Source organism: Geotrypetes seraphini, chromosome 8 (assembly GCF_902459505.1).
Source record: "Geotrypetes seraphini chromosome 8, aGeoSer1.1, whole genome shotgun sequence".
Lineage (NCBI taxonomy): Eukaryota > Metazoa > Chordata > Amphibia > Gymnophiona > Dermophiidae > Geotrypetes > Geotrypetes seraphini.
In genome coordinates, this window is record NC_047091.1 from 33,658,128 (window position 1) to 33,679,776 (window position 21,649).

Sequence of the window (21,649 nt, forward strand, 5' to 3'; positions counted from 1 at the left end):
AAAAAAGAACGACCATATTAGTCCATATTATCGTTTACTTCATTGGCTTCCTTTGGAAACAAGAGTATTATTCAAATTTTCCTGTATCTGCTTTAAGCTGATATCGGGATTGTCTCCAGCTTACCGTTTTCCTCATTTTGTGTTGCATAGACCATCAAGAGAAACTAGAAGCTTCTACTTATTTGCTTACCCCAAAATTAATGGGTGTAGATATAAGACCTTCTTAGATAGGACACTAGCAACAATCTTGGTTAGGTAAATGTATTCAGCAAGATAGGTTATCCTATCGCAGTTTTCAGAAGTTAATTAAGACCACTTTGTTCGATAAGTTTATTATTTAGTGAGTTTTATTATTGAAATTCTATTTTATGAATATTTGTATTTTTATACTGTATTATTGTATTTCGCTGATTGTCCAGCTCTTTTTAGTGTAAACCGCCTAGAACTTTTAGTTATGGCGTTATAAAAGAATAAAGTTATTATTATTCAGCATGATATGTAAAATCAGGCCCTCAGTGCCTAGCTTCATGTGCGTATAGGATGAAAAATTCTATAAAAGCTCATTGCCATAAAACACTTATTTACTCACATAAATGGCTTTGAAAGTTACATCGCGTCACGCCCCTACTGGCATGCCCATGTTGTCAGCAACTTACATGGAGAGGGTCCCTTTTGCATGCTAGGCAAGTCTCTTCTTGTTTTCGATAAGAACACAGCACGACCAGAAATAATCCCGCTTCCATGATTGCGAGCCAGAGATGCCTATGGAAAACGGCAGAAGAAATTTCTTGTGACTGGCTCTGGTCTGAGGTTCTCACCTGCTGAGCTGCAGTTGGAATCGATCTCTCACCCAAGCTGTTGTGGTTTGGAAAGCATATCTGAAGAAATGGCCTTGCGGAGTTGCAAGATACACACACATACTGTACAATACACAAATATTCACCCAAACTTAGGTGCAACAGTTAAGTCTACCTTTAAGCGGGTCTAGTTTGGCATCCCCTAAAGCTCCTGTTTAAGTTTAAAAGGTCAATTGGCACATATGCTATCTTTAAAAACCAGCACAACCAAAAAAATTGATGTCTTTTGTAGAATTATTGTAGTTTAACTTTGTTTGATGTAATAATGGCACATCCAGGGGGGGTAGGTATATGCTTAAATGATCTTCTGATTTATGAGTTTTCTGGAAGGAAGGGAAGGGAGGGGTTTTTATTTGTTAAGGGTTGATGAACTGTTTCTGATAGCTTATAAGTGCTTAATTCTCAGATTTATGACAAGTATGTTATATTGCACTTTTGTAAGAATTGAAAATTTAATAAAGATTTTTAAAAAAACAAAAAAAACCAGCACAACCTATGCCTTTCTGGCCTGTTAAAAAATTATCCTCCATACATAGTTTTACCCAAATATACGCCAGGCAATTTTTAAAAAAGTCAATTCCGCACATCAGTCATCAAGAAATGCTGAAATTATGTTGGATGTCTACTTTGAATCCTCCTTGGGAGAAAGGTTTCACAAGGAAAGGCTGCTACAGCCAAACATTAACTTCAGTTCTGAGCAGGTTTTGTGAAAGTCTCTGCGGCGTACACTCACCTCCTCCATCTTCCCCCCCCCAAAAAAGATTCAAAACATAAGAAAATTCTTCGACCCAGCACAATTCAGGTTAATTGTCCAATCCCTAGTCTTAGGTCAATTCCCTCTATCTACCTTGTCCTGCCAACATGATAAAACAACTTCAAAACACTGCCCTCAGACTGATCTACTCCCTGAGAAAATATGATCATATTACAACTGCCTTCCTAGACTCTCACTGGCTACCTATACAAGCACGAATTCAATTCAAATTCTACTGTCTATTATTCAAAGCATTAAACGGCTCCGCCCCCCCATCTAAACAACCGCCTAAACCAGATCCTCACCTCAAGACAAGGAAGAACTCCGAACCCTTTTGCCTTCCCTCCACTCAAGGGCACTCAGCGCAAAAAGATGTTTGATAACCTTCTGGCGACGCAAGCAGCAAAACTTAACCACTCTATCTCCAACCTGTTGACGGCAACGGGCGACTTCAAAACTTTTCGAAAAGAAATCAAAACCCTACTTTTCAAAAAATTTATCCAGATATCTTAACCCAACCCTTCCCCCTCCTCCTAGATAAATTCTCCCCCAAAACCTCCACTTAAATAATCTCTTCCTCCCCAAAACACCAACCAAGTATTCAGATCCCTGAAATGTAACGTAATCTTATTTCTACTCTAACTGTAATCTATTTGTTATATCACACAGTAACGTACAGTCAATTTAATATCCAATTTGCAAGTTCTTCCGGAATTAATCCAGCTACCTCTCCTCCCTTGTAACCAAAAAAAAACAAAAACTGTTGTAACTTCACTGGAAATGTCCAGTTAGCTCTTTTGTAATCCGCCTTGAACTGCAAGGTATAGGCGGAATAGAAGTCCCTAATGTAATGTAATGTAATGTTTCCATGCTATTAACTCAACCAAAAGGACAGGATAGGACATTGAGCATTCATTACATTAGCGTCTTTTATTCCGTCAATAACTTTCAGTTCTAGGCGGATTACAAAAGGATTGGTCTGGGTGTACCCAGTCAGATTACAAGATAGATACACTTCTCCCTCCGTATTTGTGGTTACAGCATTTGCGGTTTCGATTATTCACAGTTTTAGCTTTCTGTCTCCTCCCCCCAAATTACATCAGCTTGCATAGAGAAATTGCTGATTCCAAGCGTTTACAGAGAAAATCGCTGAGTCCCAGCACTTTCTTCACCGTGTTCCTCTCCTTCAGGAACAGGCCAGGTCTCCTGCCATGTTCATGGTTTCACCATATTCACGATAGTTTAATAGAAAACAGCGAATAACATATGAAAAAGTTATTCACAGTTTTTCTGTATTTGCGGTTCTGTTAATCCCCTATCACAGCGAATACGGAGGGAGAAGTGTAATTAGGAGAAGCATTAGGGTCCGGGGATATATTGAGAAGGTTAGTTTGGCTTGACAAATTTCCTGAATAACTTGGTTTTTAATTCAGGGCTCCTTTTATCAAGGCGCGCTACGGGGGTTTGCGCATCGGACAATTCATCACGCGCTAACCCCCTGCGGCAGCCTAAAATCCTAACGCCTCGTCAATGGAGGCGTTAGGTACTAGCGCGGCAGGCAGTTTAACGCGCGGTATTCCGCACGTTAAACCGCTACCACGCCTTTGTAAAAGGACCCCTCAGCCTCAGTAATGTCAGGTATTGACGAGGTGAGACCCAGACAACTGCAATAATCATTTCAGATAACTCCATCAACAACAGGAGGCTGGATAGAGAGCAACAGATAGGATTAGCCGATTTTTGGTTTAAAAAAAAGAGCATGTGTGGTCCCAGCCTGTTCCGTCCCAGCCCTGCTTCATTCTGACCCTCACATAAATCTCAACTCCATGAACACCTTCTCTCACACCAAGCAGCATCATGGGGTAAAGAACTAGAACAATTACTTTCACCCACTACTTATGAGGAATTTAGGAAACGTCTAAAAACACACCTTTTCCTAAAGCATCTAGACAGCTGATCCACTCTTCTCTCTCCCCTCAATAGCGATTAACTTGTCCTATTGTTATTAACTTTCTCCTTATCAATGAATTCATGTCCTATTTCTCTCTTTCTTCTACCCTCTTAAAAAGTCAGTCAATTTGTACCTTTATTTAATCTTTTGTAAACCGCATAGAACTTCACGATACTGCGGTATATAAGCTGTTATTATTATTATTATTGTCTCTCCGAGGTCATGTCTGGAGGGCATCTGTGCATGCACGGATGCGACACAATGACATCACACGCGCGCAAACAAATTTCATGGCGACACCAGAAAATATTTCTTCACCGAAAGGGTGGTTGATCGCTGGAATAATCTTCCACAACAGGTAATTGAGGCCAGCAGCGTGCCAGATTTTAAGAAAAGATGGGATTGGCATGTGGGATCTCTTCATGGAGGTAGTTAGGGGGTGGGCCATTAGTGTGGGCAGACTAGATGGGCCGTGGCCCTTTTCTGCCGTCATGTTCTATGTTTCTATGACATCACCACATCGCATCCACGCAGGCGCAGATGCTCTCCTGACATGCCCCGATCTCAACGCTTTTCAAAAATCAGACAAAGTGCCAGGTTTTGAAAAGCCGTCCGGATACCTGGACATCCTCCCAGGCAAATCCAGACATTTGGTAACCCTACCACTGAGCCACAGTTAGAGCAGGACATTGACCATTTTTACAGGTGGTGCAGAATCTTCACATTTCGTTATGGTGAATGAATGTTTCTTACATTATACTGATTTGGAGCAGGAGTCTCATTTTTCTTGATGTTTCCTTTTACAGCAATGGGTTGTTGAAACATGCTGGAGTTTCCTTTACTGAAGTCTTTCCTGCAGCTCAGAGATGCAGGAATAGTATAGGTGTTGGCTGCTGGCATGTTGGTGGCTCTCCTGTGTGGCATCCGGGAAACCTGGAAACAAATGCACAAAATCTAAACTAAAATTGTAGGTTTCGGTACTGGAAAGGATTTAAGTGGGACAGAAGCAGCTCTTTCATGCCCTCTGACCACCAAGGCGCTGTGCCAGGGTAGTCAGGGGAGATGAGTCAAGGAGAAGCCAACAGTTAAGTGGGCATCGGCTGTATACAGTTCCAGGGCAGGTAAGGGCACCCAAAAGGTAATCCTACCTTTATCAGTAACCAAGACAGGTATGGGCACTAAATTTAACAGACATATCCTGCATCATTCACAGTTCCGAGGGCGTTGAAATTTAGGTGCAGATCCTTGGTATTCAGTAATAATGTGTGAATCTTTAATAATAATAATAATTTTATTTCTTATCTACCACCCAACCAGAAGTTCTGGGCAGTTCACAACAAGAGAACTGAGGCATATCAGTGAAGATGCAAGATACAGTAGAAATCAGTAGAATACAATGCTATAGAATGCAATAAAATACATGATACAATGTCGAGTGATACAAAGCAAAGTCTAAGCTCATAGTAAGATTCGGAGTGGGCAACCAGAGAACACATCCAAGAGTTCATTCTCCCCGCTTGAAAGGCTAGAGTTTTTTACTTGATAAATTGTAGTTCTATCCTTTTTCCCTCTTTTGTTCCTGTTTGTTTTGGTATTGTATTTAAATGTTTTAAATAATGATTATTATTTTAAAGGATGTATAGTTACCCCATATATGTTTTTTTAACATAATGTTCACCGCCTAGAAGGCCGATTGGGCGGTTTATAAAATTTTTTGAATAAACTTGAAACTTGAACATGCCCAAGTTTCTTGTGTTCTTGCTTGATGTGAATAGATTTAATTGGGAGGATAAGTATGATGGTAGTAATCCAAAGAGTGTTTTATAACAAATGCAGCTGAATTAAAAAATGACTCTAGCTTCAAAAGGGAGCCAATGGAGTTGCATGTAAAAAGGGCTTATATGGTCAAACTTTTTCAGTCCAAAGATCAAACGTACAGCAGCATTTTGAACCAGGTGAAGTCTTTGCAGTGTTTTCTTGGTTGACCCTAGATATGTGATATTACAATAATCTAAGGTGGATAGGATGGTGGATTGAACGAGTATTCTAAAGGACTAGGGTCACCAGACGTCCAGGAAACCCCGGATATGTCCTCATTTTAAAGGACTGTTCGGGTGCCCGGAAGGATTTTCAAAACCCTAGCAGTTTGTCCAGGTTTTAGAAGTCCCTGAGCTCAGAAATGCATCTGCAGGGCCTTCGCGCACGCGCAGATGTCAACACGATGACATCATGTGCACACGCATATGCAATGTTCGCGCATGCACAAAGGCCCTCCAGACGAGACCCCCCCCAAGCTCAGGGAGATTCATGTAGGGGTAGGGGGCAGAACAGGATGGAGCTGGAGACAGAATGGGGCAGGGCCAGGTGTTCTCATTTTTTTAAAGAGGAAATCTGGCAATCCTATCTCAGACCTGTCCATGCCCTGCCCACGGTCAAACCCCCTTTTGAGCTGCATGAGAATCTTTCTAAAACAGGACTTGGCAAGATGTGTGCACAAATCCAAATTGTTACCAATTAATTCCAATTGTAAGCACCCAATTACTGGCACTAATTGGCTCGTTAGTCAATTTACTTGCATGATTTTGTGAGCGGAAATTTGCAAGCCTTTTATAGAATCCAGGGACAGTTTTGCCCCGATTCCCCCACCCACAAAAATAGCAGAGATAAAAAGGAAGCTTCTATTTTGTACCCCTATACGCACAGACACCTAAGTTTGCTATTCTCTTTCCATATTCATTTGCTTTCCCCTTGCCATAGGTCTACTGATGCTTTTTGATCTTTCCTAGTTTCTTAACTAATTACATGTGTTATGTAAAAATGAGCGCAATCAAAATGAAGGATTATCAGAGAATAAGAGCCTCCTACCTTGGAAGGAAATACTCCAGTTCCTTTCTTTGACAATGAGACATTATTATGCTCGGGGGATGCATGAGAAACCTCATAGGAACCTGGGCCTGGATTTTCATTCTAAGAAAAGGAAAAACAATGGATTAGAAGGGTATTTCAAGGCACCAGCTTTCCACCCTTCACATGCACAAACCCGGGACTCCTCGATTGCTGCATAGGTGATGAGTTTTCCTTCTGAACTGGTGGGTCTACATGTAAGCCAACTTTGACATCACTTACTGTTCAATGGTATAGAGTAGGGTTACCAGACGTCCGGATTTACCCGGACATGATAACATAAGATTTGCCACTGCTGGGTCAGACCAGTTGTCCATCATGCCCAGCAGTCCACTCACGCAGTGGCCCTTAGATCAAAGACCAGTGCCCTATTTAAGTCTAGTCCTACCTGCGTACGTTCTAGTTCAGCAGGTACTTGTCTAACTTTGTCTTGAATCCCTTGAGGGTGTTTTCCCTTATGACAGACTCCGGAAGAGCATTCCAGATTTCTACCACTCTCTGGGTGAAGAAGAACTTCCTTATGTTTGTACGGAATCGATCCCCTTTTAACTTTAGAGACTGCCCTCTCATTCTCTCCACCTTGGAGAGGGTGAACAACCTGTCTTTATCTACTAAGTCTATTCCCTTCAATATCTTGAATGTTTCAATCATGTCCCCTCTCAGCCTCCTCTTTTTAAGGGAGAAGAAGTCCAGTTTCTCTAGCCTTTCATTGTACGGCAACTCCTCCAGTCACTTAACCATTTTTGTCACTCTGCTCTGGACCCTTTCAAGTAGTTCTATGGCCTTTTTCATGTATGGCGACCAGTGCTGAATGCAGTATTCCAGGTGAGGGCGTACCATGGCCCGGTACAGCAGCATGATAACCTTCTCTGATCTGTTTGTGATCTCCTTCTTAATCATTCCTAGCATTCTGTTCACCCTTTTCGCCGCTGCTGCGCATTGCACGGACGGCTTCATTGACTTGTCTACCAGTACTCCCAAGTCTCTTTCCTGGGGGCTCTCTCCGAGTACAGCACCGGACATCCTGTATTCGTGCATATGATTTTTGTTACCGACATGCATCACATGTCCATGTGTCCGACAGCTTTTCAAAACCCGGCAGCTCGGGACCGCATCAGGAGGGCATCTTTGCATATGCGGATGCTACACAGTGACATCATACAAATGCGAGCACGCGTGCGACATCGTCTCGTCACACCTACTCAAGCACAGATGCCCTTCCAATGGGACTCTGAGCATGAGAAAAGGCTGAGAGGGCAGGGCTGGGGTGCAAGGCTGGGATGGAATGGGGTGTGACTTGGGCTAAACAGGACAGGCCTGGGTGGAACAGTGCGGGCCTTGGGATGAGGCCATGGGTCCAGATTTTAGAATAGTAAAATCTGGTAACCCTAGTATAGAGTACTGACCTTGCTGCAAATGTTAAAATAAAAATATGAATCTAGACCTGGTTGGGAAGGGGTTACTATAGAGTCAATAAGATGAAAACATGCAGGTGTGGAGGAGGGCACATTTTTACTCCTACTAATTCTGGCCTGGCCCTGCTCTCCCACCACGTTCCACGAACAGAGGTGAATAAAATCTGGTACAAGAGTTAGAATCTTGGCAAGACGACGACCAACCATAATTCAGCCAGATCCATCCATAGAGAAGGCCCTTGATACATATGGGCAGAAACAGATGAGAAGATAAGAAAAGGGACGGGGCCTTAACCAAAGAACAAATGCTATTTGCATGTGACTGAAGAGAAGTTATGCTGCATTTACACCTAAGGGCTTCACAGTCACAAGAAGCATCATAAATCAAATCAAATCATACCACACAGCAAGGTATGTAAATCAGAGAGATATGTATATGCATAGCAGGGACAGAAATCATTTGCAATGTGGGCAGAAAATGACGTACATTTACCGCACCCTGCCTGACTCAGGATTTCCTTCAGGGCTAGTCAGAGAAAAAGCAGGGAGGGATTCTATATATAAACTTCAAAAAAAGGAGCCTTCCTTCTGCACAGTGAGAGAATTTGAACTCTAGGGTGAAACTCATAATGTCACCATCAAGGCAATTAATGGGTCCATCGCTGTGCTAATAAACAGGAAAGGCCCAACCCATACATTATCTCTGCAATCATTAAACGTAGAACTCAAAAAAGGGATATATAAAATGGGGTTTATTTTAAAGTCTTCTGGACACTTTAAAAGCTGAATTGTCGTGACACCTTTGGGAAACATATAGAAGACAACCTCTTGTTCCGAGGCTGGATGCTTACCTGGCCGAGGAGAAGAATGAGCTCTTCTCTTGGCCTTACAGCCACACCCCCTCATTTTAATAATACTATTGGAAGGAGCGAGGGAAGAACTTTACAACCCTTGATTTAGGAAAATAACTAGATATGTCCACACTTTCTTCTCCTGGATCATAACATCATTAGCAAATCTTCAGAAACCATTTACCCGGAGCTAAAAGTGAGAGTATATGCAAGTAATGTTTAATTGAAACACTTTGGGCCAGATTCTGTAGATGACACCGTAATCGGCGGCTGTCTCAAAAAAATGACCACCGATTGCATGTCAATCATGCAACGGTGCTGTTTACAGAATTGCGGCTTTTGTCAAAGGTAGGCGCCGGAAACATAGGCCAGGGTTTTAAAGTCCTACGTTTCCAGTGGCTTCCTTTGATGAGAATCACGTCTACGGAGGCACCTTAGAATGCCCAAGGTCATTTCCAGCGTTAACCATACCTACTTCAACCTTAGGCGCTCTACAGTTCTACGCAATGAAGGTGCTGCTTTTCTAAGCACTGGTAGGCACCTACATTTTTTTAAACAATTTTTAAGTGGCTTTATCACTTAAGTTAGGCACCGGTAAGGTGCCTAACAGCAGTGGCATAGCAATGGTGAGAGGTGCCCTTCCCCCACCCTCGTTTCCCCCACCTCCTTCACGATTCCACCTGCCCCGCACGCCCCCCCCTTCCCCGGTAATTCTAGTTGAAGTTGTTGCTCGCAGCAGTCAACAACGTGCTCCTCGAGACCCTGTCAGCTCTCCCTCTGACGTCACTTCCTGTGAGATAAGATCTCAGAACTCACTAATGACATTCCGAAGAGCAGTGAAAACCCTCCTTTTCAGCTAAACAGACTCCAATAGACTGCCTCTCCCTTTCTCTTCCTTCCTCTGAGCCCCTTAGTCTCTGTAAATTTTCAACACTTTTTCCCCTATGTACCTGCTACCCTTTGACCAGTCATGACCCTCATCTCTGTAAAATGTCTGCATTGCGAATGTTCTTATGTAACCCGTTCTGAGCTTCTGGGAGGACGGGCTAGAAATTGAAATAAATAAATATGTGCGACACCAAGAAGTGAAGTCAGCGGGAGAACCGACAGGGTCACGAAGAGCACATCATTAACCATCGTGAACAAGTTCAACTAGAGGCATGTTAGAAGGGAAGGGGAGGAATGGGAAGAGGCAGGGGAGAGGAGCAGGGGTCACAGCGCCCCCCCCCCACATAGCACCCAGGGCGCCCCCCACACACACACTTACTATGCCACTGCCTACCAGCACCTAATTTAAGGCACCATTTATAGAATACAGGTCTTAGCAGACAATACACACACTGCACTACAAATTATCACAAAAAAAGGTGGCTTCTTCTTGATCTAGACCAGACATGGGCAACTCCGGTCCTCGAGGGCCAGAATCAAATCGGGTTTTCAGGATTTCCCCAATGAATATGCACGAGATCTATTTGCATGCATATTAATTGGGGAAATCCTGAAAACCCGATTGGATTCCGGCCCTCGAGGACCGGAGTTGCCCATGTCTGATCTAGATGCATCTTTTTAGTCCCACAGTTTACCTGTTTACTGTTCAGTTATCCAATCATATATAATGGTGTGGGTTTGGGTGGACTTGAGTCTCAATGTATACCCCATCCAGAATGGGGAGAGTGGAGAGGAAGGAGAAACTTCATTCACTTCACCGGATGATTTTGGAGGAAACAATTTACCTTCCATATTCACAGCTTTTAAATTACAAACATTTTGTGGGGGAAGGGGAGGGGCAAAGGGTAAGCTGCTCTTCTGGGGTTGGAGCTGCAAGTTGCCCTTCCTCCTCCGTAATACTTGAAGGAAAAGATCTCGGCAGGAAGAAAGTGGCTCTTGAACAGAGACATCCTTTTCCTAAGCATCGGAAATATAGAGAGGCCTTCTGGTCTGATGCAACATAAGCGTTCCAGGTAGCATTTCACTTGGGAGGTACACTCTTCAAATTCCCTTCCCAAGTAAAAATGATTGTAATCTTGCTGATGACCCCAACATTGACCCAGTACGTTTAGATGTTTGGTATGTAATGGCACGGGAGCGCAAAATGGTTCATCATCACCAATCTATAATTATACACAACACATTAACTTTCTAGTACGGGTACATTCTATATCAGCTCCCTTAGGGCCTCACCAGATGGCAAAAAAATAAAATTTAAGAAAACTTAGGCATGATAGACTCTTACTTAGGGTGTTGCCAGCGAAACTTAAATGAATGCTACTGAAGAATTAATGGGTGTTTTCTTTTGTCGTGTAGCAAGAACCAGCAAGCCCAACAGTATGAGCTCTTCTGTTGGAAGCCATGTAAAAGCACTTAGGGGTATATTAGTGATAAGAAAACTTTTGACATAGTTCCTCATGAGAGACTCCTGAGAAAATTAAAGAGTCATGTTTAGTTGTGGATTAGGAACTGGTTATCAGGCAAATTAAAAGGTAGGGTTAAATGGCCATTTTTCTCAATGGAGGAGAGTAAACAGTGGAGTGCCGCAGGGGTCTATACTGGGACCGGTGCTATTTAACTTACTTATAAATGGTCTGGGAATTGGAACGACACTGGAATTTGCAGATGACACTAAACTGTTCAAAGTTGTTAAAATGCATGCGGATTTTGAAAAATTGCAGGCGGACCTTAGGAAATTGGAAGACTGGGCGTCCAAATGGCAGATGAAATTTAATGTGGACAAATGCAAAGTGATGCACATTGGGAAGAATAACCTGAATCACAGTTACCGGATGCTAGGGTCCACCTTGGGGGATAGCGCCCTAGAAAAGGATCTGGGTATCATTGTAGACAATACGATGAAACCTTCCGCCCAATGTGCGGTAGCAGACAAAAAATGCAAACAAGATGCTAGGAATTATTAGGAAAGGGATGGTGAACAAGACTAAGTATGTTATAATGCTTCTGTATCACCCCATAGTGCAACCTCATCTTGAGTATTGTGTTTAATTCTGGTTGATTTATCTCAAAAAAAGATATAGTAGAACTAGAAAAGGTTCAAAGAAGAGCGACCAAAATGATAAAGGGGATGGAACTCCTCTCGTATGAGGAAGGCCTAAAGAGGTTAGGGCTCTTCAGCTTGGAAAAGAGAAAGCTGAGGGAAGATATGATTGAAGTCTAGAAAATCCTGAGTGGAGTAGAACGGGTAGAAGTGGATCAATTTTTCACTCCATCAAAAAGCACAAAGACTAGAGGACACTCAATGAAATTACAGGGAAATACTTTTTAAAACCAATAGGAGGAAATATTTTTTTACTCAGAGAATAGTTAAGCTCTGGAATGCATTGCCAGAAGATGTGGTAAGAGCAGTTAATGTAGTTGGTTTTAAAAAAGGTTTGGACAAGGTCCTGGAGGAAAAGTCCATAGACTGCTATTGAGACAGACATGGGGAAAGCATGGAATATTGCTACTATTTGGGTTTTTGTCAGGTACTTGTGACCTGGATGGGCCACCATGAAGACAGGATACTGGGCTAGATGAACCATTGGTCTGACCCACAACCTCCCCCCCCCCCCCAGCAGCAGGAGAGATGCCCACTCCCTCCTGCTGCCAAGTAACACTCCCTACGACAGCCCCCTGGCAGCGGGAGAGATGTCCACTCCCTCCCGCCATCAAGGATTTCCACTTAGGAGGGGCCTTAAATATCCTAGGCTAATCAAAATCTTAGGCCCTTCCCCGGCATATCCCAGGATGCATCGGGGAGGTGCAAGGCACGCCGTTTTGAAGAAGCAGGCCTACTTCATAAAGAAGGTAGGGGAAAGAGTGGGGGTCATTGGAGGCACAGGAGAGATGTTGGAGCAAATTGTGAGGTGGCAGGAGGGAGTGAGCATCTCTCTGGCTGCCGGGGGGGGATGTTGGGGAGCGTTGCTTGGTGAAGGAGGGAGTGGGTATCTGATCAGAAAGTAAGGCAATGACAGCTCAGACCTGTTGTCAAATTTTGGCCGCAAGTGTGGCACAACGAGGTTAGAGAATCGCTCAGAGTGCTTATTTTAATATTAATGAACTCGTTATACTACATTTGCATAGCAGTATCGAAGACTGCTAGAAAACTAAGAAAAGACCACAGTAAGCCATTTTAATAATCCGCCACTAAAATACATGCACGCTAAACCGTCTGGAACCATTTTAGCGAGCACGTTAAAGGCAGATTTTAGTTTTGAGCATCTGCCCGGATTGGGCAGTATATTAAGTTTGTATAAGCATTAAACAAAACATAAATGCTTGAAAACTAGTCATAGATGTATTAAATTAGTCCAATACAAAAAAAAGCTTGATTTTAATTCTTATTCCTACCTAATCCAATAGACCAGACAGCAATCATAATTCTTTGCACAAGATGAATAAAGGGGGGAAAGTGAAAACATTTTAGGGAATCTGTCTTACCTCAGCAAAATCATATTGAAATCTTTGTGCTTGAGAATTAAATCCTTTCTTTTCTGGGTTGGGGATACGTATGGTCTGATATTTCGTGGGAATAGATGCTGTGCTTCTACATGAAATTGCAAAACCTAAATCATAAACGACAAAGACACGCATTTAACACCCTCCTCTTAACGCTCCAGTTCTCAGAAAAACATCCAGACTGTATGTCCCCCCCAATATCTGACACTTCCTCCCTCTAGAAGTCTGTGCAGCTTCTCCAAAGGAGCAGAAGCTAAACTGAGAAACCATCAAAGCCATTGAGCTGTCCCTGGTTTGTTAATTCTAGTGGCTTTGCCTTGATTTCAAGGGGGCATGCGAACAGAACCTCAGTGGGGGCCACACATTGCTCCAACCCCACTCTGGTTGTTCAAACCATTTTCCCTATTCCACCCTAGCAATTAAGGGGCTCTTTTATTCAATATACTAAGATTTTAAGTTAATGGGTTAGTTAATGCACCGGTTGCCAATGGAGGCACGAATAATGTTTAAGTGTTCCTGCATTTGTTTCAAGCAGGTTTGGGGACTAGCTCCTACCTATCTTCTACCCCTATAAGGACAACCAGAAATCGTAACTTATTTGCATACCCAAGGATCACTGGTTGTAAATATAAGTCCTTTCTGGATAGGTCTTTCATGTTTCAAGCAAGCAAACAGCAGTCTTGGCTAGGTAACTACATCAATGGAACTAGACTGACTTATGGCGCTTTTCAGAAAGAAATTAAAAACTTTATTGTTCGACAGATTTATCTCCTAAACAGAAGTCCCACTAAATTTATATTTTCATCCTGTCTATTTCTTGAGTAATATGTTGTACTTTCACTATTTGCATTTTGTAATTCGCTGATTGTCCAGCTCTCTTCAGTGCAAACCGCCTACAAGTCATCTGACTATGGCGGTATAGAAGAATAAAGTTATGTTATGCTATGTTATAATGCTATTCAGTCGGCTGGAAATGGCTCCCAATTAGCTAAATAGCACACATTTGGCTGTCCGCTGGCTAGCTCTCGCTGAATATCCTATTTAGCGGATAGTCTGGTGACTGGCTATGTCACGTGACATAGCCAGTTACCACCATGTGGGAGACTAGCCTGGTTTGGCTCACTAGTCTGGCTTGCCCAGAAAAGTCAGCATGTATACAGCCAAGACACAATTGCACATAAAGAGAATTTTTATTTGCTACACAAAATAGAATGAATTTGGCTTATCTCAGGCAAACTCCTACAGGCATCAGCCTGTTTTCCCAAGGCCTGCCTCCACCTATCTCTAGAAAAACTTGAGAGTTCCTCTTTCTCCCTCGGGGACCTCTCCAGAATGAGCCCAGCCTGTGAGTCCCACCCCTGTGACCCAACACTGAGCTCCATAGCACAGTGCATGCTGGGACCTGTAGTTCTACATTTGATTAGCATTTCCTGCTGCCCTGGGGTATAATATTTGCATAGAGGAGGGAAAACCTCTTAATCTGTTACACACCAATATTCATCGGCTCGCCAGCTAACTTCAGCGACAGATAGACCCATGTAAACAGCAGGTCTATCTTTGACTGCTAGAACTTAGCCAGCCAGCCAATGAAAATTGGTCAGCCAAAAACAATTCCCCCAAAATTCAATGCCAGTTACCAGATATGGCACCAGCATTGAATTTCTGGTTTCACCATGGACTGTGGGAGACAGTCTACTATCTCCCATGGTCTGAATATTGGGCAGAATGAGTTTTAAGATGGGATTTTACCACATGAAAATGCAATTTGTTATGGAGCACATTTAGGGGTCTTTCCCACTTTTTTCCCAGGCTGAGGGCCATTACCATCGGTGCCAAGCACCTACAGAAAGCATTTACCGCCTCCTAATTAGGAAGTGCTAAGTGCTCCCGTCTTAACTGTGAATTCGCTAGTTCACACGCAGTAAGCATAATGCACTAATGTGTCCATGTCCGCCCTCCCCTCATGCCATGCCCCTGAACAAAAATAATTTTAAAAAATTTAGCAGTGTGTGAGTTTAACACATGTAAACAGGGAAACTAGTCGTGTTTATTTGGGAGCCTATTACCACGCACTAATCACATGTTAAATGTGTCCCCTTAAAGTACTAAATATGATGTACAGATATCAAGTCATTGTATTTTATAATAATGTTTCATAGATGTGTAATACCGAGATGCATTGGTCGTAGAAAAATACTTGTTGACTTTAGTGAACAAAAGCAACCACATCCCATGTTCAAGAAATAAAAGCGACTGTGAGTGCATAAGGGGAAAGCATGGCGAAGTGTTTAAAGCTACAGCCTCAATACCCTAGGGTTGTGGGTTCAAACCCATGCTATTCCTTAACACCCTGGGCAAGTCCCTTAATCTTCCCATTGCCCCAGGTACATTAGATAGATTGTGAGCCTGCAGGGACAGACAGGGAAAAATGCTTCAGTACCTAAATAAATTAATGTAAACAATTCTGAGTTCCCCTGTGAGAACAGTACAGAAAATGGAATAAATAAATGGTTTGAAGAGTTTCAGCCTCTGATAACCAGAGCTGGTATTGTGACATCATAATACCTCATTCCACCAATAAGAGCCAACCTCATCAGTGATGTCACAATGGCTTGATTGTCCTATACTTGGCTCAATTTTACTACATTTTGATTTCTAGAGTGATGCAGTGGTTACAGCTTCAGCACCCTGAGGTTGTAGATTCAAACCCACGCTGCTCCTTGTGAGCCTGGGCAAATCACTTAATCCCCCCATTGCCCCAGGTAGATTAGACAGATTGTGAGCCTACTGGAACAGACAGGGAAAAATGCTTGAGTACCTGAATAAATTAATGTAAACTATTCTGAGCTCCATGGGGAGAATGGTACAGAAAACTGAATAAATGTGTCATTTTCTGCTCCTCATTTTAGAAACGAATAAGTTAAAACATATTTTACCAGTTTAAATGTTAGGCCAGTTAGCATGCAACACTGATGTTGCTTTTCAATGCTACATCTGGTTTTATTTTCCTAATGAGCGTTGTTTGAAAATTCCAGGTATCTGCCAATTGAATGAGCTGATTCAGAGCTTATGAATGACGGGACTAGAACCACCACATGGCCCGTTAATACCAGGATTAGGAGTGTTAGGAAAGTATAATTCCTACTGTAAGTAAATCAAACCTAGTTAGGTAATTTAAGACACCTCTACAGTACGAGAATGGCAGGCAAGTTAATTTAATACATTCAAAGCATAATCCTAATACAATGGCGCCCCCTTGAAGTAAAAAAAATCTGCTCACTGTACACATGCCGTCAAATCTTGAAACCTTATTTTCTACACTGTTCTCCCAGGGGAGCTCAGGACAGTTTACATGAACTTATTCAGGTACTCAAGCATTTTCCCTGTCTGTCCTGGTGGGCTCACAATCTGTCTAATGTACCTGGGACAATGGGGGGATTAAATGACTTGCCCAGGGTCGCAAGGAGCAGCGTGGATTTGAACATACAACCCCAGGGTGTTGAGGCTGTAGCTTTAACCACTGCACTACTCTAGAAATCAAAATATAGTAAAAGTGAGCCAAGTCTAGGACAATCGAGCCATTGTGACATCACTGATGAGGTTGGCTCTTAGGCATTGGTGAAATGAGGCATTATGATGTCACAATGCCTGCTCTGGTTCCCAGAAACTTTTCACACTATGTATTTATTTAGGTACTCAAGCATTTTTCTCTGTCTGTCCCTGCAGGCTCACAATCTATCGAATGCAGATGGGGTAATGGAGGGATTAAATGATTTGCCCAGGGTCACAAGGAGCAGCGTGGGCTTGAACCCACAACCCCAGGGTGCTGAGTTGTAGGTTTAACCACTGCGCCACACACAGTCTGTCCCAGTATGACATCTGTTATGTTCTTAAGTGAGCCAAGCGTAAGATAATCAAGCCATTGTGACATTACGGCTGAATTTGGCTCTTAGGCATTGGTGGAACTGAGCTGTTTGAGAGGGTACCATTCGATTTCAGCATGTCTTTTGTGAAGCTTTGTATGATATCTCAGACAAATATAAACAAATATTCCAACTCCCTCTTCACATATACTGCCACCAGAACCTGGAACGACCTTCTAACACCCATAAGAATGGAACTGAGCTACCTCACCTTCAGGGAAAGACTAAAGACATTCTGCCAGCCCTCCAATCCGAGCACTGGCAAATTCCTTGCCCATTCATTCACATGTTCCATAATACAGTGATGAACCTGTAACCGTCCCCTTCCTACAACTGTACTCAATACTCCTCTATGATACTCTGTATCTTGTCTTCCTCCGGCCTGTTTGGCCCCCAAAGCAACAATTCTGTCCCGCACTCTCTGGGCAGTTTCTTGCAACAATATAACCTTCCCCTACAATGTAATGTACCCTTCCCCATGTCCCTGCATGGCCAACAATGTCTCTTTCATATCCAGACATTCTTATGACAGTAGGTACACATCAGAAGTATGATCTCTATACAAGAAAAAAAATTAAGGGCTCTAGAAGCTTCTTTCACATAAAAACAAAATAGAAAAAAAAAAAGCAGCCCTACAGAACAGGTCTAAAGTAGAGAGTTGCACAGGGACAGAAATCCCACCCATCTCCGCCCATCCCTGCCAGGATCCTCTCCGTCCCCACCCGTTCCCGCCAGGATCCTATCCGTCCCCACCTGTCCCCGCCAGGATCCTCTCCGTCTCCACCCGTCCCCGCCAGGATCTTCTCCGTCTCCGCCAGGATTCTCTCCATCCCCACCCATCCCCGCAAGGAATTACCTCCATCCCCGCCCGTCCCCATAAAAAGCAGCAATTACTTCTGACAGGATCATCAATTACACAGTTTCTTTTGTGTTTGCGCTGCTGTTTTCCTTGTGGAATCTCTTTAGTGGAACCCTTTTTTTGTTTTCTGTTCAGGTAATTAACTTATAAACCCCCTCTTTTACTAAGGCTGACTTTTCCATTATATTATATGGACGAACCCTGCTTCCAAAGCCTTCCATCCCCGTGGGAGTCCCGTTGGCTAGAGGGGGGTCCCCGTGGGAGTCCCGTGGGCAGAGGGGGGTCCCCGTGGGAGTCCCGTGGGCAGAGGGGGGTCCCCGTGGGAGTCCCTTGGGTTAGGGGGGATTCCCGTGGGACCAGCGGGATTCCCGCAATCCCCGTTCCCATGCAGACCTCTAGTCTAGTCTTTAGTCTGGCTAGTTTCCTTTGTCCAAGGAGATTTGTAGGCTTTTTGCCAGGAAAGTAAAACAGCCTTAACTAGTCATCTTTGTGCTCATTTTAAATTAAGAAATAGGAACAGAAGACAAGAGCCCCAGCCAAGGGACACCCACTGACAGGTGCCCACTTCCCAGCCAACGTATCTACAGAGTTTTATAGTTTGGTATAAACCTAAACCCTAGACTGACGAACGCTCAGATGCTAAGGTTCAGGCGCGCATTCTGTCCAAGTTCAATACTTCCAAGCCAGTTCCTTCCTGGCTATTACTAGTGCTGGCAAGTTATTTGCACAGGCAAAAGGTCAACAGTCACAGCTAAAACTTTCAAGTCAAATGTTAATAGCAGCATGTATTGCATTGGATTTTGTAACTATCAGGAATTAATAACTCAAGCTACATGTGTTTATGTTTGTTTAAAACTTTATATACCACTTACTTTTGGGGTAAGACCTAAGCAATTTACAATAAAAATTTATAATCTTCATAAGATTCCAATGAAAAGAACTCCATTTTCTCATAGGAAAGACCTACCTCGTTCACACAAAGATCTGAACAGATATATTACATACTAGTCTTTAAGCCCGTTACATTAACGGGTGCTAGAATATATATGTGTGTGTGTCTTTATTTCTTTCTCTCTCTGTCTCCTTAGCCGCTTTCTGTATTTCTGTCTTTCTTTTTTTCTTTCTGTCTTTCTTTTGGCTGTCCACCACCACCCCTTGCGTGCTCCCCCTGTCCATTCTCCCTTATTTTTACCTCCCCTGTGTCTACCACCCTTCACTGCTCCCCTTATCCAGCAGCAGCCCTTCTCCCTTTGTTTTACCTCCCCCCTGTCCATCAGCACCTCTTCCTGCTCCCCCTGTCCAGCAGTAGGCCTCCCTTCATTTTTCTGCCCCCCCTGTCCATCAGCACCTCTTCCTGCTCCCCCTGTCCAGCAGTAGGCCTCCCTTCATTTTTCTGCCCCCCCTTTCCATCAGCACCTCTTCCTGCTCCCCCCTGTCCAGCAGTAGTCCTCCCTTCATTTTTCTGCCCCCCCCTGTCCATCAGCACCTCTTCCTGCTCCCCCTGTCCAGCAGTAGGCCTCCCTTCATTTTTCTGCCCCCCCTGTCCATCAGCACCTCTTCCTGCTCCCCCTGTCCAGTAGTAGGCCTCCCTTCCTACCTGAGTGCTTTAGCTGTGCTGCCTTGAAGGAGGGCCGCCAGCGCCGCTCTGTGAAGGCCTCCTCCTGGCAACCGCCGCTCGCGGCCGAAACCGACTCTTCCTGTAAGCCGCTCCTGGCCCTGCGTCTGCCCTCAGCCGACAGCTGCCTGCCTCAAAGCCCTCCTCCCAGCAGCCTCCGCTCTGTGTTGCAGGAAATCGTGCGAGTTGGCGAGAGCCGGGGACCGCCTCAAGCGCTGTGTTGGGGGGGTAGACAGGCGCGGGGACCAGGATGCACGCTTTCGAGATCGAGTTGCCGCCATTTTGAAGATCATTCTGCCCTGCTCCTTGCCTTAGTATATTTTTAATTTGAAAGACACGGTGGCGGCGGCTCCTCTCAAGATCCCCGACTGCATTGGACTTCCGACGCAGGTGGGGATCCTGAGAGGAGCCGCTGCCTCGTCTTTCAACTTAAAAATATAGTAAGGCAAGGAGCAGGGCAGACCGAAGAACAGCAGAGTTTGGTGCAGTTCGAGAGAGGAGCCGGTAGCATGCAGAGTGAGAGGCGGAGGTGAGGAAGGCCGCCGCAGCTGAGTAATTTTTTTTTTTAAATTTGAAAGCCGCCCGCCGCAGCTCCTCTCTCAATCCTGGTGCAGTTCGAGAAGGGAGTGGCGGGGGTGAGGAAGGCTGCCGCAGATGTGTAGGTTTTTTTAAAAATTATTTGAAAGCCGCCGCCGCAGCCGTGACTACAAAGCGAGTAGGTGGTGACGTAAAACCCGCGCATGCGCACTCGTATTTTCGCAACGGATCAGGGAACACATTTTTTTAGTGCGCATGCGCGGCCTATCATTTTATTATATTAGATACTTTCCTCAGATGGTACTCCATATCCACTATCTTGACAACTGAGGGGAAGATTCTCAAAACTTTAATGCCATCGCTAAACTGTTTACTGATGGTTTAGCCAGTACGCATTTTAGCAGCGGATTATCAAAACGGATTATCTCTGTCAATAGCGAGCTTTTTAGCAGTCTCCGACAATGGGCTCTTCAACATTGAAAAGAGCCCTCCAGTGGATTCTTAAAAAATGCCAAGCCATTTTCTAAAAGCGGCATCAGCTTTTTGCGACATAAATAAGCGACTGGTCCATGGGTGCCGGTCAGTGTCAGAGACTGCTAGAAAGCGGGAGAGATGCCCACTCTCCCCACTGCCAAGTGACCTCCCCCTGACTCTGACACCCCCTCCCCCTTACCTCAACATAGATGCATGGAGAGCGCAGACACCCTCCTCCCAGCTGGCCTGCCTGCATCATCTAAAATGGAACTTCCCCTCCCTGGTGCATCTTGGGATGCATTGGGGAGGGGCCTGAGGCTTTTATTGGCCCAGGTTGTATAAGGCCCCTCCCATGGGCCAATGAGAGCCTCAGGCCTTTCTCCAGATGCACCGTGAAGGGGCCTAAGGCTCTCATTGTTTTGATTGCTTTTACATTGGCGCCATCTATTTGGTATATTAGATTTCACATTGTCCATTTTCATAGTCTGATTCTATTTTGTCCTTTTGTACATTTGTACATTCATTACAATACGTTTAAAGATATGTTTTATGTGATTGAATCATATTTTTATATTTTCTATATGATTATATCATTATTTGTTTCAAGATGGTATATGTTTTTTAGTCTTCTGCCTTTAGTTTGGTTTTGATCCAAATTGCTCATTCATTGTATTACTTATTTAGATTGCTTTCTAATCGTTTATGCATGGTTCTTTTTTTTTTTTTTTAATCTTTATTCATTTTTAAACTTATAATAAGTGTGATAACATATCCATACAAATAACCATAAATATATCACTTAATAATCAACAATGATATATATAATATTCTCTTATCTCCCCCCTCCCCACCCTTATCTATCATATAATCAATACTTATACAACATGTAACAATAAAAATACCCTCCCTCCCACCCCATAATTGAACTTGTAAATTTAAGGGAAACAAGATTTTTCTAATCATTACAATACTTTGTTAATGGCTCCCAAATATCTTGAAATTTCCTGAAACAACCCTGTTGTATTGCAATAAGTCTCTCCATTTTATAAATATGACATAA

At 43.6% G+C, this 21,649-nt stretch overlaps 1 protein-coding gene across 2 annotated transcripts in view; it reads right to left on the bottom strand.

Moving 5' to 3' along the window:
• Positions 1 to 21,649, bottom strand: part of STPG1 (sperm tail PG-rich repeat containing 1) — a 54,626-nt gene that overhangs the window by 14,944 nt on the left and 18,033 nt on the right. Inside the window, exons 3-6 of one of the 2 annotated variants that reach the window (XM_033955573.1) lie at positions 13,164 to 13,288; positions 6,428 to 6,529; positions 4,316 to 4,495; positions 657 to 762 (exon numbers count right to left, since the gene is read on the bottom strand). In XM_033955573.1, the coding sequence (XP_033811464.1) occupies positions 657 to 762; positions 4,316 to 4,495; positions 6,428 to 6,529; positions 13,164 to 13,288 (513 nt within the window). The remainder of the gene's footprint in view (positions 1 to 656; positions 763 to 4,315; positions 4,496 to 6,427; positions 6,530 to 13,163; positions 13,289 to 21,649) is intronic. The other variant, XM_033955574.1, reaches the window with a different exon arrangement.